We start from the raw sequence: 18,171 nt of genomic DNA, 5'->3' as shown, positions 1-18,171 counted from the left end.
TTACAAGTCTGTGAACAAACTCCTAAAAGGATTCCCAAAATTTATAGGATCCTTTTAGTTACTTGGTTAGTATCAAGAATTAAGTCTTTTTCTATTTAAACAGAAAAGTTGAGTAGAATTGCTGATGTTAATTCAAACTCTACATATAGCATTAGAGCATTCTTTAAAGATTAGAAAAGAAAATGTTTGGGATTTCAAATCTAAAGCACAAAACCTCTACCATGAAAATAGGCAAACATTCTCAGGAAAAACAAAGGAAAACAATATGGTGTTGACCCTTTAAAGTTGCTACATCTTTAAAACAAGACAGCAGAAGAAAAAGTCCTATAAAATCATAAGCTATTTTCTTTTCACATCATTCAATATAGGGTGTTGTTGTAATAGGCAATTTGTTCTAAACTTTCTCACTGCTTCAATCTGTTTCCATCTTTTGCAAATGCCAAATTCCATTCCCCAGCAGAAAGGAACTGAACTATAGTACAAACACTGAACACCAACTGTGCCCTAATAAAAATATTTGCATACAATACAATATTCCTTGCACTTTATCTTTCAGCCTGTTCCAGCACTGAATGGTTATACTCAGCTATTCTCCACAGAGAATAAGAATCTTGACGAAAATCAAATACAGATAGGGCTGCACTTCAATGCACTCAAATTACATAGGATAGAAATAAAACAATATCTTCGTTTCTTTCTAAATAAAATAAGAAGTCCTAATAATTGCAATGTGCATGGAACAGTACTGATTTTTTTTTTGGTAAAACACTATAGTGGAAAGATTTCAATATTGTTTTACCTTTGTAGCAAGCCAGCGTAAGTGCACTCTCCTTAAATTCATTGGAATGTGTATTGATCCCAGCTCCATTTTCTAGCAGGACTCTGGCAACTTCCACATGTCCAGCACTCCCTGCCTCCATAAGGGGAGTGTGGCCATTTTCATTGTGGTCCTCAATACTAGCACCAGATTCCAACAGGGCCTTCACAACATCAACATAGCCTCCAGCACAAGCATACGTGAGTGCTGTGTTGCCTAGTTCCAGGAAAGAAAAAGAGCAAGTTTTACTTGGAGATCTAAACATCAATCATTTAGAGTATTTCAGTGGTCAAAACACTGTTGCCTTCCATGTTATTTTGGACTTCAACTCCCAGAATTCCTGACCAACAAGCTGACTGCAGCTTCTGGGACTTGGAGTTTCAAATATCTGGAGGGCCAAAAGTTTGACAGCCATGTACCATCAGATCCTCATTAGAACTCACTGATTGGCCTAAGAAAATTCACTAACTGGAAATCTTCATCTACAATATCCCATGATATAGAGCAGGATAGAAGTTTAATAACCACCACTACCATCATTTGTAGGTTTTAATATGTTAGTTTTTTCTCCCAGAAAGAATAACAACATTCTGTGGAGATAAAATACTTTCAAAGCAATTCCAAATTGACATCTGAATCAAGTTGCCATAAAAAAGCACTTTATTTGTCGTGTCAGGACAACCAGTCAATCGTATTACATTTCTAACAAAACAAAACAAACAGACAAAACACAAAATTTGCAAGCTTGGTAGTTGATTAAATGTCCTTTGACCACTATCTGGCCACTTGGAGTGCTTCTGGTGTTGCTGCAAGAAGGTCCTCCATTGTGCATGTGGCAGGGCTCAGGTTGCATTGCAGCAGGTGGTCAGTGGTCTGCTCTTCTCCGCACTCGCATGTTGTAGATTGCACTTTGTGGCCCCATTTCTTGAGGTTGGCTCTGCATCTCGTGGTGCCAGAGCGCAGTCTGTTCAGCGCCTTCCAAGTCGCCCAGTCTTCTGTGTGCCCAGGGGGGAGTCTCTCATTTGGTATCAGCCATTGATTCAGGTTCTGGGTTTGAGTCTGCCACTTTTGGACTCTCACTTGCTGAGGTGTTCCAGCGAGTGTCTCTGTAGATCTTAGAAAGCTATTTCTAGATTTAAGTCGTTGACGTGCTGGTTGGTACCCAAAAGGTGGGTGGCTGTACCTTCTCTCCATTCAAGAGGAGTATCATATTCTTGCTGTCAGAGCCAAAATTATTAGACAAGCTACAAACTTTACAAATGGAAGGATGTCTTCAATATGTAAAAAGGACTTTAACAGTATTTATGAACACATATATATTGTATTCATGTTGTATTCAACACACATGCATTTCCTCGTTCAAGTAAAAATGAACAATTAAAATAAAGAGTAGTGTAGTTTTCTTATTTTTCTTCAATGTTTGTCCTGTTTGATGGCGGGGTCCGCTTTACTGGTTTGTTGGCGCCATTTCACCCGGTTGTGCACCTGGTCAGGGTATATGCCAGCAAGCTTCAGACCCTTGTGCATTGTGTCCAGCCAGTCTATGGTTTCTTGCCAGGCACTTCTAAATCAAGAGCAATCGTGCAAATGAACTCGTCTTCACCTCGGAGAGTATGAACATACAATCCGAGTCATAGAATCATAGAATCAAAGAGTTGGAAGAGACCTCATGGGCCATCCAGTCCAACCCCCTGCCAAGAAGCAGGAATATTGCATTCAAATCACCCCTGACAGATGGCCATCAAGCCTCTGCTTAAAAGCTTCCAAAGAAGGAGCCTCCACCACACTCCGGGGCAGAGAGTTCCACTGCTGAACGGCTCTCACAGTCAGGAAGTTCTTCCTAATGTTCAGATGGAATCTCTTCTCTTGTAGTTTGAAGCCATTGTTCCGCGTCCTAGTCTCCAAGGAAGCAGAAAACAAGCTTGCTCCCTCCTCCCTGTGGCTTCCTCTCACATATTTATACATGGCTATCATATCTCCTCTCAGCCTTCTCTTCTTCAGGCTAAACATGCCCAGTTCCCTAAGCCGCTCCTCATAGGGCTTGTTCTCCAGACCCTTGATCATTTTAGTCACCCTCCTCTGGACACATTCCAGCTTGTCAATATCTCTCTTGAATTGTGGTGCCCAGAATTGGACACAATATTCCAGATGTGGTCTAACCAAAGCAGAATAGAGGGGTAGCATTACTTCCTTAGATCTAGATACTATGCTCCTATTGATGCAGGCCAAAATCCCATTGGCTTTTTTTGCCGCCACATCACATTGTTGGCTCATGTTTAACTTGTTGTCCACGAGGACTCCAAGATCTTTTTCACACGTACTGCTCTCGAGCCAGGCATTGTCCCCCATTCTGTATCTTTGCATTTCATTTTTTCTGCCAAAGTGGAGTATCTTGCATTTGTCACTGTTGAACTTCATTTTGTTAGTTTTGGCCCATCTCTCTAATCTGTCAAGATCGTTTTGAGTTCTGCTCCTGTCCTCTGGACTATTGGCTATCCCTCCCAATTTGGTGTTGTCTGCAAACTTGATGATCATGCCTTCTAGCCCTTCATCTAAGTCATTAATAAAGATGTTGAACAGGACCGGGCCCAGGACAGAACCCTGCGGCACTCCGCTCGTCACTTCTTTCCAAGATGAAGAGGAAGCATTAGTGAGCACTCTCTGTGTTCGTCCACTTAACCAATTACAGATCCACCTCACTGTAGTTTTGCCTAGCCCACATTGGACTAGTTTCCTTGCCAGAAGGTCATGGGGGACCTTGTCGAAGGCCTTACTGAAATCCAAGTACGCTACATCCACGGCATTCCCCGCATCTACCCAGCTTGTAGCTCTATCGAAGAAAGAGATCAGATTAGTCTGGCATGACTTGTTTTTGATAAATCCATGTTGACTATTAGCGATGACTGCATTTGTTTCTAAGTGTTTGCAGACCGCTTCCTTAACAATCTTTTCCAAAATCTTGCCCGGTATCGACGTGAGGCTGACTGGACGGTAGTTGTTTGGGTCATCCTTTTTTCCCTTCTTGAAGATTGGGACCACATTGGCCCTCCTCCAATCTGCTGGAACTTCTCCCGTTCTCCAAGAACTCTCAAAGATGGTTGCCAATGGTTCCGAAATGACTTCCGCTAGTTCCTTCAATACTCTGGGGTGTAGTTGATCTGGCCCTGGGGACTTGAACTCATTAAGAGCGGCCAGGTATTCCTGGACGACTTCTTTCCCAATTTGGGGTTGGATGTCCTCCAAACCCTCATCCACTCCATCTTGCTGAGGTTGAAGACTCTCTTTTTGTGAGAAGACCGAGGCAAAGAAGGCATTAAGTAGTTCTGCCTTTTCCCTATCCCCTGTCAGCATTGCCCCATCTTCTCCACGAAGAGGTCCTATCGCCTCCTTATTTTTCCTTTTTCTACTGACATAAGAATAGAAGCCCTTTTTATTGTTTTTAATGTCCCTGGCAAGTCTGAGCTCGTTTTTTGCTTTAGCCTTGCGGACCTTTTCCCTACAGGTGTTGGCTATTTGTTTGAATTCTTCTTTGGTGATTTCTCCCTTTTTCCACTTCTTGTGCATGTCTCTTTTGTGTCTTAGCACAGTTAGAAGTTCTTTGGACATCCATTCTGGTTTCTTTGCACTTGTCCTATTTTTTCTCTTTGTTGGCACGGTTTGGAATTGCGCCTTGAGTATTTCACTCTTGAGAAATTCCCATCTATCCGTAACTCCCTTGTCTTTTAGTATCTGTGTCCACTGAATGCTGCTCAGCGTTTCCTTCATTTTTTGGAAATCAGCTCTCCTAAAGTCCAAAATGCGGGTTTGACTTGTCTTAGTTTTGGCCTTCCTTTGTACCTCAAATTGCAGGAGCACATGGTCACTTGCCCCTAAGGATCCTACCACTTCGACCGCATCGATCAGGTCCTCCGCATTTGTTAGGATGAGATCAAGAGTAGCCAATCCCCTTGTTGCCTCTTCTACCTTCTGGACCATGAAATTGTCTGCAAGGCAAGCAAGGAATTTGTTGGACCTTGTACTCTTGGCTGAGTTTGTTTTCCAGCAAATATCGGGATAGTTGAAATTGCCCATGACTACTACATCTCTTTTCTGTGCCTGTTTGGTCAACTGTTGGCAGAAGACTTCATCAAGTTCTTCCTCCTGGCTTGGGGGTCTGTAGTAGACGCCTACAACGACATCTTTTTGAGTCCCAGTTCCCTTGATTCTTATCCAGATGATTTCAAGCTGGTTTCCCAGAGTCATGATTCTTGTAGTTCATCTGCAACTGGAGCAATGCCAAAACATTGCTGGATGCCATCGTTGCAGATGTGGTCAAGGTGTGTTTCACAAGCTGTAAATTGTAGCATCCTCATCTCCATAACACCGAGGCAGCATTCTATTTCCTTTATTGCCAGCCAAAATTCGACTCCATATATTGCAGCAGGCCTTATGACAGTTTGATAGATTTTTGATTTTAGATGACCAGACATATTCTTGTCGCAGAGTACACTTGCTACCGAGTGCCATTTCATCCAAGCCACATTAATCTGTGTAGTTATTTTGTCAACGTTGGGTCTTGCGAAGCCTCTGAGGATGTTGTTGTTGTTGTTGTTGTTATTAGGACAACGATTTTCTGGTTGAGTCTGGTGGTTTCGTTGGAGGGTGGGGGGGGGGGGGGTAAAGTGTTTTTTAAGACAATGGGAATGTTTCGAATAGATCTGTTGTTGGGGAAACAGGCAGCAATTCTCAGGAGAATCAGTCAGGAAAGGAATGTGGAGGAGACAGGAGGGTTACATATAACTCAGATTTACAGATCAAAAGAGATAATGCGAAACAGAAACAAATCCAGCAGTTCCCAGAAACTGAAAGATAAACAAAGGGAACACAGGTGTGATGCCATGGGCAAGCTGGAATATACTTAAAGAATTGGAGTCAATGTTCGGTGGGGAAATCAACGTTGGATTTTCATGTGTCAAGTTGTCTTATCTTGGGAGCTCCGAGTTAGGAGTTCTCTTCTGTTTCCCTGTTTAATTTCCATGCCTCCTGTGTTTTAAGTTTCAAGCTTTGGGGATTATAGTCAAATTCAAGTATATCAAGCCTTTGGATTATGGTCATGTTCATGCTTGCAAGCTTTTGGATATAATTTTAATTTAAGTGCAACAAACCTTGGATTACAGTTTCTTGCTTTTGCCTTAAGTGATTTTTGGAATTCCTGTTCAGAGTTGGTCATTGCTTTTGGTAAGCTTCTGGAAATTTAACTCATGGATATATTTTGAAACTGTTTTTATATTATACACCCTTTTATTAATAAACTTACTATTCTTGCTCATTGCTGTGGTGTTTGGGTGAAAAAGGGATCAAGTCTGTGGCTGGGCTGCAAGAGTCAAAAAGGTTGTCATCTGAAGTTATTGTCAATCCGAGATACTTAAAAGGTGATGACTTTTGGGAAATCCACCCATTTGCCTAGATGGTACCTCGTTGGTCATCAGGTACTCCGTCTTTTTGGCATTGAGGTGAAGACCATGCTTGCACTTGACATTCAAGTTCTTCCCTGTCCTCAGAAGCAAGCATTACATTGTCAGCATACAGCAAAACCCAAGGTGTCGGTTTCTGCAAGTCTCTAGTAACTGCATTCATTATAACAACAAAAAGGAGGGGAGAGAGAGCTGAGCTCTGATGCACACCGACAGTGATGGGGAACTCTGATGATGTGCCAGCACCAGTTCTTTGGGAACGACTTGTTGTCGTAATGTGTACCAAATAACTTCATGAGGGACGCGATCAAATACTTTCTCCAAACCAAGGAATGAAACCTGAAGTGGCTTTCGTTTCTCACTGTGTGTGTGTGTTTTTTTTACAAAGAGTCAAGTGGCATGAATTGCATCAATGGTAAAGAAATTGGAGATGAAACCACATCGGTTGATAGTTAAATGGGACATTTCACGAATTCTGTGCTCATAGTACGGGATAGCAGTCAGATCGGCCGGTCAGTTATACAGTCCGCATGGCTGCCTTTGTTCTTCCAGACTGGTATAGTTGTGCTTTGCTGCCAATCCACAGGTGTCTTTTTCTCGGCAACAATCTGAACAATTGTGCCAACAAGCCAGAAGATGCCAGCATTTCGATTTCTACATACTATAGTACTATATATATATTTTTACTGCTTTGGTGATGGATATCCATGTCACTATTTGCACGTTACATAGTTTTATTAACGCAGAGTAACAACTAGTAGCCCTGCAAATTGTTCTATGCCTGCTATACCTTACTACGCACACATCCAAATCAGGGAGATTTGTATATTCGATTCTCTTACTGTTTTGTTGTTCTCATTTCCTTTTGTGATACACCACCCAGTTGTCTCTTCCACTCTAATGTCCACTAACCTCTGCCAATATTTTAAAGATCAGACATAAAGTTTACATTGATGTTTCCAGTTGGTTTAAGATCACATTTGTTTGCAAACATGAATCTCCCCGATGAGAAATATGGAATTTGTGGTACTGAATCCAAAGGTTGCTCTGAATTCTTACTACGTTTAATCGGAGCACATTTATTACCTGTTGAAGACTGTGCATTGACATCAGCACCATGAGCTAGCAGCAACTTGACAATTTTCACATGCCCTCCATTAGCAGCAGCCATTAAAGGTGTTATATCTCCTTTGACACCTCTGTCTTCAACGTTTGCATGCATTGCCAAGAGAACCTGTGGACAAAGAGAACAAATAACTGGTAATTAAGCTGAGCCATGACCAAGTTACTCATTAGGAGGTCCCAATTTTTCACCATAGGATTGAATGAGGAGAATATCTTTTTCTCATAATGCATGTGCTAATTGGATTACTTAGTACCAAGATTGTTATCAGTAAACACTTTAGGGCAGTGGTTCTCAACCTGTGGGTCCCCAGGTGTTTTGGCCTACAACTCCCAGAAATCCCAGTCACTTTACCAGTTGAAGGCCAAAACATCTGGGGACCCACAGGTTGAGAACCACTGCTTTAGGGGTATCTAGTGTTACCTATCTCATACCTGCAACTTTCTCGATTTAATTTACCTAAAGTTTATACTGCAATAAATTAGGTAATCATACAGTTTTTTGTTGTTTCAGATCAATTGTATAATTATGCAGATGTAATCCTGGCACACTTCCTACGTACTGTAAAACAAACACAAACACATTTTGCGAATAACTGCAGTTACCATTAGTAAATGTATCACATAGTTTTTCAAGCAACATTATTCAACACCAATAGTGTACATATAAGTTCCATAATTTCTAGCGAGAAGAAGGGCCCCATAGTACAGCTTCCTGCTGACTGCGTCGAATCCCTTTCCCTTCCGGTCAGACGAGGTCGACGATTGTCGGCCTGAAGACTGTGCCGCCTTAACAACGACAGAATATGGATCTGGATGATACTTCAGCCACTCCAGGCCTTTGTCATCTGTGCAATACCAGGCCTCGATTCTTTTAGAGGTAGGAGGTATCGACGATGGTGTCTTCCAGGAAGCTTGAATCACATCAAGCAAGTAAGGAAGAAATGGAAGAAGAGAGCCCAGCGGAGCTTCTGACTGGACCCTTTTGAACACCGGGTTGGTAACCGCCTTTGACATCTGCTTGATTTCAAGTCCCAGGGTGTCTGCCATGCGAACCATCTGGTCTGCAAATGCCCGAACATTATCAGTCGGTGAAGGAGGGTCGACGTTGTAGGCACTGTGGGTTGGAGACCAGTCGAGTCCGAGCAACAAGACCGAACCAGAGTGGACCGACTCTGGTGCCTCTGGAGCATCTTTGTCCTGGTCTTCATCCTCAGACTAAAAAGGTGAAGAAGAGGACAGTCTTAGTAGAGGCTGAGGAGGAGGAGGATGTCGAGGAGAAGATGGTGGCGGCTACTTCGACGCCAAGGCCTGAGCTGCTTGAGCCAAACAGCCGGCCTGCCTTTCTTTTTCTGGCGTGGAAGTGACCAGAAAGAGCTCCTGTCTAACAGAGGTCTAAGCAGGGGGAGGCTGCTGGGCGACCTGAACTACAGTATCGACCGACTGTACTGAGATTCCGGGAGCTCCTGAAGAGCAGGCTCGGCAGGGTCCTCCGCTGGAGAAGGTTGCGACGGGCACAACGGTTGAGCTGGGGGAACCAGAGAAGAACGGCCTGAGGAGGTGGCCGAGGAGGCAGTCGTGGTCCTCTTCAAGGGTGTTGAAGAAGTGGACCGAGGAAGAGCTTTTTACTTTGCTGGCGGTTGAGGCGAAGATGGCCCCAAGAACGACTTCCCAGGAGTAGGCGGGACCGGAGCGGAGGTAGGCGCCGTTTCTGCTCAGTGAGATTCCTCATACACCCTCTTAAAGGCAATCCTCACTGCTGTGGAAGATTGTGGGGTTGCAACCGTCGACCAAGTGGAGTGAGCCAACGCTACTGAACTTGTGGTTGAGGATTGTTGGGTTTACATCATCTCCCTTGTGAGAGCGCACAGCTGCTTAGATTGCCTCATCTGCCTAGAGGATTTTGACATTCCCGAAGTCGTTGACCGAGGCTTTGCTGGCTGTTTTGCTGCCGCTGAAGTTGGGGGCTCAGAAGATGAAGGTCCCACCGAAGTCAAAGGAGCCAAAGTTTGCTGGTAGAGAAGATACCGAAGGCGAGCAGCCCTATTCTACCTAGTTTGAGCCGTCAACGATTGACAATGGCAGAAGGAAGAGGTGATGTGGGTTCCGCTGAGACAAAGAAGGCACTTCGAGTGTTTATCAGTAAGGAATCTTCTTATAACACTGAGATCAGTGTTTGAACCGCGTTGTCGACATAGTGAGGAAGTTCCGATGAGAGCTTTACAGTGGAAAAAGAGTAATTGCAGAGCTTGCGCGCGGGCGCCTTTTATGCCTTACGAGGGGACTGGACAGGGTTACTGCCAAAGCTTGCAGTTTTAAACTTGGGAAGTTTCCATGGGGCAGGCGCAGACACTTCACATGTGTGCATTCATGTAAGCTGCCCCGAGTCCCCTTGGGGAGATGGTGGTGGGGTATAAATAAAGTTTATTATTATCATTATCATCATCATCATCATCATCATCACTATTATTCACAGAGTCCACGAAGAAAAATTGTTGTTGTGTAATGTTGAAATGTGTAGCCAGAAACAACATACCTAATAGTTATAACACAAATTACCAATTGCAGAAACTACAAATAGTTGACCTCATGAGGCTTTATTTTAAAATCTGTTTTAAATTTGATTTTTAAGATTTTTTGTGGAACCTCTACAACACTTTTGTGGAACCCTAGGGCTCTGGGGAGCCCAGCTTGGGAAATGCTGCTCTAATAAATTCCATTAATTCAATGAGTCAACTCTATGAGACTAGCATCTGGATTTAGGACATAATCATTTAGAGATGAAATCAAATTAAAATGGACTTCAACTGAAAAAAAGGTTGTAAATCTGGAATAGTCAAAGGTTCAGTGTAAGAAAATAACGAGACAAACCTGGGCAAGTTCATAGTACCCAGCAGAGCAGGCTAAACAAAGAAGACTTTCTCCTTCTTCAGTGTGCTCATTCACACTTCGCCCTTCAATAAGCAACTTTCGCACAGCATTCACATCTCCCTCTGAGCAAGCTTCTGCTAGGCTGCGGCTATGGACAGAAAGAGGAAATTATGGTTAGAACTCATGCATCCATTGTCAAATAAGGCCATTAGGCTCTCATCATATTTAGGCACTTGGATCTAGAGCAGGGGTCCTCAAACTACGACCCGGGGGCCAAATACGGCCCTCCAAGGTTATTTATCCAGCTCTTGCTCAGAGTCAACCTACGTCTGAAATGACTTGAAAGCACACAACAACAACAATCCTATCTTATCAGCCAAAAGCAGGCCCACACTTCCCAATAAAATACTAATAAGTTTATATTTGTTAAAATTGTTCTAAAGTATTTTTTGCACTACAAATAAGATACGTGCACTGTGCATAGGACTTCATTTTTTTTTCAAATTATATTCTGGCCCTCCAACAGTTTGAGGGACTATGACCTGGCCCTCTGTTTAAAAGGTTTGTGGACCCCTGATCTAGAGCAATACAACAGTCAGGTGCTTAAAATATACACACACATGAAAATTACTGCATCATTTTGTGGCCTTTGAAAAGTACTTTATTCATGTGATTATAAAATAAAGGTTGTAAAAGGATCATCATAATTCCTAACTGTCTTTCAAAATGGCAATGCAACCAGAGTCTTAGAAAGGAAAAACTCAGTGCCAAGTATGGATGTATGTTATAGCTCTTATGGGGCTATACCAGGCATGGGTAAACTTTGACTCTCCGGGTGCTTTGGACTTCAACTCCCACAATTGCTAACAGCCTAACAGCTGTCAGGAATTGTGAAAATTGAAGTCAAAAACACCCGGAGGGCCAAAGTTTGCCCATGCCTGGGCTATACAATCCATCATTTAATTGTGGTTGCAGGTAAACAGTTATGAAACTGCACTACTGTGGGAGACCCATGTTCTAATCCCACTGATTACTATAATAAGGTGAATTCTACTACTGCCTCTGCATGTTCTAGCTGAATATATTATTCACTCAATGTCAATATCCATAAAAGCACATTCTGAGTTATACAAAATGAGTCAGTTGTGCTCTACTTGAAGCCGAGGAGAAGGAGTAATAGCATCCATCAGGAAAATCTGGATTCACGTTTGGCATCTCATAGAACACTCTTAACCATTAAGTTGCCATTACAGACATGCTACATCTTCAATCCTATGGTCTATATCTAGTGCTAATGTCTCAATTCCGATGTCTCCAGACATTGCTTAGTTATAAAACACTTATCCCAATAGGCTTACTGTCAGTGAGGGCATGTTTAAATCATATCCTAAATGCATATCAAATAGGTTTGTTAAATCAGCAAGGAGATTTACTAGGAGGAAGGTCTGAGGTGCCACTTTGTAATGTCATACCAATGCTACTAATTTAATACTTCAGAGCTGCCAGAGTAAACAGTACAAAAGTGATTCCCTATCCTTGTGACATTCTCTGGACATGATTTAAAAGAGGAGGAAGGGAAGAACTGGGTGAAAAGCTAACAGCCACATAATTCTGAGAATGCTGCATACTGACTAATGTTTTCTTTCTGTAGTTACTATAGGAATAATCTTGAAGGTGGGATTGTTGTGTAATTCTTTATACATTTAGTGGGGGCTGAATGTTATTGTTGCTTTGTTTATTCTTTTAATATGGTGAGTGTTGTGTTGCTGCTGAATGAATCTGAAATAGAGCACTGGTTTAGGACCCTGAAAGCAGTGGCACCTTAATTTGAAGAATCTGCCTTGTCAGTACATAAAAATACAATACAACATATTCAGCCTGCCTAGGACAAGGTAAAATGCAGCCTTGAAATCATATTTGAGACCCAAGAATGTTTTTTAACACTCCACTTCCCCCATATGCAAGACACAAGAGGATAAGATATTGCGCAGTTTGTGACATCAAACAATACTTGACTACCAAGTTATGGCAAGACTTCTAACTTCTTCTGAGATATAAGCTCATTCCAATGTGCACTAATTTCCCACTTTGGGATCCATACATACCAAATAATTTAAATAAGAAATGCCGTATTTTAAAATCTGAATTGATGATAGTTTAGTATAAAATGGCTTTAGTGCAGCAAAATCATAAATAGCATCTATCAACACTTCCAAAACTTGCTTTCAAAAAATAAACACTCACTTGTCCATCTGCCCTGCACTTGCTGTGCTTTCAGCTCTCATCCGGGTAAGTGCAGCAGCAGCTTCATCCAACGCACAGCTGACCGAAGAAGTCAGTCTGCGAAGCACCTCAGGATCTGCAAAGGCTTTCCCATCGGCTGTGGATAATTTACCTATTCCTTTTTGGATGAGGGGATAAAGAATATTGCAAAGGGAAAGAAGAAGAAAAAAAACTTAAAACTGTACAATATACTAAAAAACACACCTAGCATATGTCTTGATTATGTAATTTCCAATCATAACATCAGTTTAAATTGTAATATAACCTTTTGAATTATGAGAAAAAGCATCAGAGATATTAGCAGGGGAAAATGTCTTAGATAAAAGTCAGTAATCTTTGTATGGAACAATATAAACCTGTTTGAAGATGTTCTTTACAAGTTAAAATAGGCTCCCTTTATTAAAACCTGAATAATCTAAAAAACTTTTCAAAAATGAACTCTTAACAGGTGCCTAAAGCTTTGCAAAGACAGCACTAAATAAATGGGGCACCATCAAGACCATCTATCTCATACCTTATTTGTAAGGGCTACCTAAAACACACCATCCTCCTCATGTGATAAAATGTTCCCTCTGGGGCAGGGTAGGGAGGGTAAATTTTAGCCAATTTTTGAAGTTTCAAATTGTTTTACAGCACAGGAGTGAGTTGGATCTTAGGACATTTATGGTTGAAGATTTCGCCAACAGATGCCACTTTCTCAAAAAAAATTGCTCTTCAAAATCAGAGTATGAATTCGTAATCTTTACCTGCAGCTTCCAGTAAAGCTTCTAACCTAGCTTGGGTTTCTGGGTCTACTGTTCTTAAATCAGCACCATCAGCAGTACTTGACAGCAGTAATTTTGAAGCCGTCTCTAGCATTGGATTTTCCAGGTCATCCTGATCCAAAATAAAGGATTCCACCTAGAAGAAGAGAATGTTTTTTAAATAAAGACTCACACTGTGATAATGTCATAAGAAGTTCATGTTGTATAAATATTTTACTTTATAAATATTTACAAATGCATCATATATGATCTGTATTATAATCCATGTCAGCCGACTTCCAAAACAACCACATGAAAACCATGAAATACAGGGTGAGGGAGCATAACTTCCTTTTTTAAAATGTGCACCATTCCGTCAGTTGAAGACATAGTGGAGTGCTAGTGGTCTCGTTCAAGAGGCAGGACACAGTTCAGTCACCATCATAAGTTGGAACAGTGAGGAGCGTGCTTTTGCCGTTGAGGCCTACTTTTCAAGCGGATTTGGAGTGGCCGGACCGCTCTCCAGATTTGGCCCCTTGTGATTTTTTTCCTATGGGTTTTTTTGAAATCCTGTGTTTATGTGAACCGTCCAAGGACCCGACAAGATTGGAAGACCAACATCCAGGAAGAAATTGCCAACATAACGCTTGCTATGCTGGCAAGAGTTATGACAAACGCCAGAAATCGGTTTATTCAGTGTATGGAGAATGGGGGCGGAAGCAGAGAGAGGCGACCTTGCTGCCATCAACAAAACTCAAACTTAAAAACTTAATATGGACACGCCACTCGTTTTACCTACCCATGCCCCCCACCCTAAACCTATTTTAAGGAATTAATCAATTTTTAATCTTTTAACTTCTTTATCTTGTAGTTGCTCAATTATTTAGGAGTGGGTCGACAGGCCAGTAGGCCATGATGCCTTGTATTCATATATGATTTTACTGTATGTGTATGTTTTGTATGTTTTTCATGTTTTGATATGGTCAAAATTGACTAAACTAATCAATAAAGAAATGTTGTTGTTGAGAATGGGGGACCGTCACCTACCTAATCTGATCTTCAAAACTACGTAAAACAAAACTTTAGGTATGCGCCTACATTATACATTTTTTTTTCTGATTCATACAATGGGTTTTATTAAGTTTTGAAAAAAGGAAGTTATGCTGCCTCGCCTTGTATAAGGATTAAAGCTTATTTCTCACTTCTAAAGTTGCTCCATTTCTTCTTTTTGTTTCAATTTAGAAACAATGTTATCCATTACTTCTCCTATGGCATAATTCTCTCTCCTCTCTAGCACACCTCTAGAGATTTATATGTTTTATAATGTTTTAATGTATTTAATTTTGATTTTAATTTTAATGTAGTTTAACTGTATATTGTTGTGAAGGCACTGAATTATTGCTTATCTGTAAGACACCTTAAGTTCCCTCCGGGGTAGAGAAAGGCGGGATATAATTGTAGTAAATAAATGTATAAAGTAATCAAGAACCCTGATCAAACTTTTTACAAAGTTGTACTGAGGCCACTAAGTCATGACTGTTTTATAAAACTGTTATCAAATACATATCCAAAGTTGATTGCTTCTCCTTCACTATGCATGCCTTTGACAATGGTGCATAAGCCTGCTTTCTGTAGGCCGAAAGCAGTATAAACATTGCACAAATTCCTCAGAGCTATTCAGGCAGTACTTGAGCAATCAATTAAAAGGGCAAAGGAAATTATAGAGTATTTTTTAGCTGCAGTTGAACAAATGTGACACAGAAGTGGTTCATATTAAGACTCATTGGATAGAAACTGTGTTCATTTTGACTTCACACATAAATCATCAGTTTATTTAAAGAATAAGACAAAGAGAAGCTCAGAAATCTTTCCTACACAAGACTTCCACATTGCTTGAAAGACAAGGATATGTAGAGAAAACAGACTCAGAAGCACAATTTAGACTCAATCAGCTGAGAGAGCTAAGGGACTATCCAAAGGGCATGCCTTATTTCTCATTTAAGAAAAAAATTAACAGACTACTCAGGCCCGTAGCCAGGATTTCGTTTCGGGGGGGGGGGGGGGGGGCTGAATTTTTTTCGGGGGGGTTTGGGGCGGGGCTGAGTTTCGGGGGGGGGGGCTGAGTCTGAGTGAAAGAGGGTCTAGCCTAGCAAACCTTTTGTATCATTACCCCAATACCCCCATGCATATGGGATATATTGAGTATGGTGATCAGATCATGATATGAATAAACATAACAGTTTAAATAATGCACCAATAAGGCCTTTTCGCGAACCACCATGAAAATTTCCGGGGGGGGGGGGGCTGAAGCCCCCCCCCCCCCCGGCTACATGCCTGAGACTACTACAATCTCCAGAATTTGCTTGAACACAAAGCACAAGCTCCCTATAAACCTTTTTCTGAAACTAAAAGGCAGCATTTTTCTCGCATGGCTGGCAGTTATGGTTTATTTTCCATTTCCCTGACTATCCTTGTCAAAATACTCTCCAGTTTCTAAACAAGTGTTCAAAAATAACCACAAGTTTTTTTTTTTAAAAAAAATCAACAATGACATTCCATTAAACAAAGGTTTTATAAAATTGTTTTAAAGTACACAAATAATGAAATGTATTTTTAAAAGATATAAGCTTTAGCAAACACTGCTGGTTAACAAAAAAGAGAGTTCTGTTTTAAAACAGCACTAAAAATTACATCGAAATGGAAATGCCAGAATAATTGCTTCTGCTAGGACAGAAATACTTGTCTGCAGCATTCATAATAGAGAGGGCAACTCTTGTATAAGCAAGACGCACAATAGCGACAATCAGCTTATTCCAGATCTCTAGCTGACCAAAGCCTAGAATGCCGATAGTTTGTGCCATTTATTTATTTCCTTCCTTTGCAAGTAATTAAGGAAAATTAGTTTCAGAAGTTTGTTTCAAGTCTGCACAGTGAGAAGGGTCCTCTCATGAGACAAACATTTTAACAAACCAACATAATAATCCATACCATTATCGGTCAGGCCTCCTCTTAGATACTCACTTACACACATACAACACACTACTCTCTCCCATATAGAGACAAGTTTTCAAAGAAAATTAAGAGATTACATAAGACACTAGGTCATCCAGAAAATTTTTATTCAAGTCTAAAAACAAAAAGTTGGACTTCTGCTTATTTAATTCTGCATAAGCACTGCTGAGCTTGTTGACTGAAAGGTCGCAGGTTCGAATCCGGGGAGCGGCGTGAGCTTCCGCTGTCAGCCCCAGCTTCTGCTAACCTAGCAGAAAACATGCAAATGTGAGTAGATCAATAGGTACCACTCCAACAGGAAGGTAATAGCGCTCCATGCAGTCATGCCAGTCTCATGACCTTGAAGATGTCTACGGACAATGCTGGCTCTTCGGCTTAGAAATGGAGATGAGCACCACACCCCAGAGTCGGACACGACTGGACTTAATGTCGGGGAAAACCTTTAAGGACTACTAATCAGAGCGTTCAAGGGTCAGGGCTTCCCAGTTCTCGGTGTCCATGCCAGAGTTTTTGAGGTGGCTTTAAGCCCATCTTTAAATCTCTTTTCCTGTCCACAAACATTCTGTTTTCCATTCTTGAGTTCAGAGTAGAGTAACTGTTTTGGGAGATGGTGATCGGGCATTTGGCCAACGTGGCCAGTCCAGTGGAGTTGGTGGCAGAAGAGCACTGCTTCAATCCCAGTGGTCTTTGCTTCTTCCAGCACGCTGACATTTGTCCGCCTGTCTTCCCAAGAGATTTGCTGAATTTTTCAAAAGCAGTGCTGATGGAATCGCTCCAGGAGTTGCGTATGATGTCTGTAGACACTCCACATTTCAGACGTATAGCAGGTTCGGAGGACAATGGCTTTATAAACAACACCTTGGTGTCCCTATGAAAGTCCCAGTCCTCAAACACTTTCTGCTTAATTTGGAAGAATGCTGCGCTCGCAGAGCTCAGGCGGTGTTGCATTTCAGTGTCAATGTTGACTTTTGTGGAGAGGTGGCTGCCAAGATAGCAGAAATGTTCAACATATTCTAATGTTACACCATTAGGTTGTATTTCTGGCATTGCAGGCGGATTGGCTGGTGACTGCTGGAAGAGCACTTTGGTTTTCTCAAGGTTCAATGACAGGCTGAGCTTCTTGTATGCTTCTGCCAAGGTGTTTAGTGGCTTGTAGGTCTTCTTCTGAATATGCACAGACGACATTATCATCAGCCTATTGAAGTACTGTAACAGATGTTGTTGTGACCTTGGTTTTGGCTTTCAGTTTGCTGAGGTTAAATAGCTTGCCACCTGTCCAATAGATGATTTCCACTCCTGTGGATAACTTCCAGTCAACAAGATGAAGTATCATAGCGATGAAGATAGAAAATAAGGCTAGGGCAATAACACATCCCTGTTTGACAACTGATTCCACCTTAAATGGGTCACTTTGACTGTTGCCATCATGTCATCGTAGAGGAGCCACAGGATGTTCATAAATTTGTCAGGGCACCCAATTTTTTGGAGGATGGTCCAGAGAGCACTGGTCTCTATATATCATATCCGACCATATGTGTTAGCAAGAACACTGAACAAGGTCTTGGAATCAGTGTTCTTGTTCATATTATGTTCTGTATCTAGAACATCCATTTAAGTGTAGTATATCAGATACTTCCCCTTCTTTCTCCACAATATTCTCTCTTCCTTGAACTTTATCTTGCCTATACTTCCACTGTTTTTTGCAGTTTCTCAAGTCGCTCCAGACATAACAGAAAACAAACTAACTGTTTTTAAAAACTTTTCTCATCTAGTTCTCTTGAGATTTCAATGCCTTGATATTGTAACAGCTATTATTACTGCCACGAAGAATCCAAATACTCTGATATTATGAACTACTATATCACATCAA

General features: G+C 41.4%; 1 protein-coding gene across 3 annotated transcripts in view; it reads right to left on the bottom strand.

The window, feature by feature from the left end:
* ANKRD17 (ankyrin repeat domain 17) overlaps positions 1-18,171 on the bottom strand; it is a 143,185-nt gene that overhangs the window by 63,117 nt on the left and 61,897 nt on the right. For all 3 annotated transcript variants that reach the window (XM_060781341.2, XM_060781342.2, XM_060781343.2), the window contains exons 2-6: positions 13,293-13,446; positions 12,508-12,664; positions 10,264-10,411; positions 7,357-7,504; positions 800-1,033 (exon numbers count right to left, since the gene is read on the bottom strand). In XM_060781341.2, coding sequence (XP_060637324.2) covers positions 800-1,033; positions 7,357-7,504; positions 10,264-10,411; positions 12,508-12,664; positions 13,293-13,446 — 841 coding nt within the window. The remainder of the gene's footprint in view (positions 1-799; positions 1,034-7,356; positions 7,505-10,263; positions 10,412-12,507; positions 12,665-13,292; positions 13,447-18,171) is intronic.

The sequence above is a fragment of the Anolis sagrei genome, chromosome 6 (genome assembly GCF_037176765.1).
Source record: "Anolis sagrei isolate rAnoSag1 chromosome 6, rAnoSag1.mat, whole genome shotgun sequence".
Classification (NCBI taxonomy): Eukaryota; Metazoa; Chordata; class Lepidosauria; order Squamata; family Dactyloidae; genus Anolis; species Anolis sagrei.
This window is presented reverse-complemented; position numbering and strand designations above follow the sequence as displayed.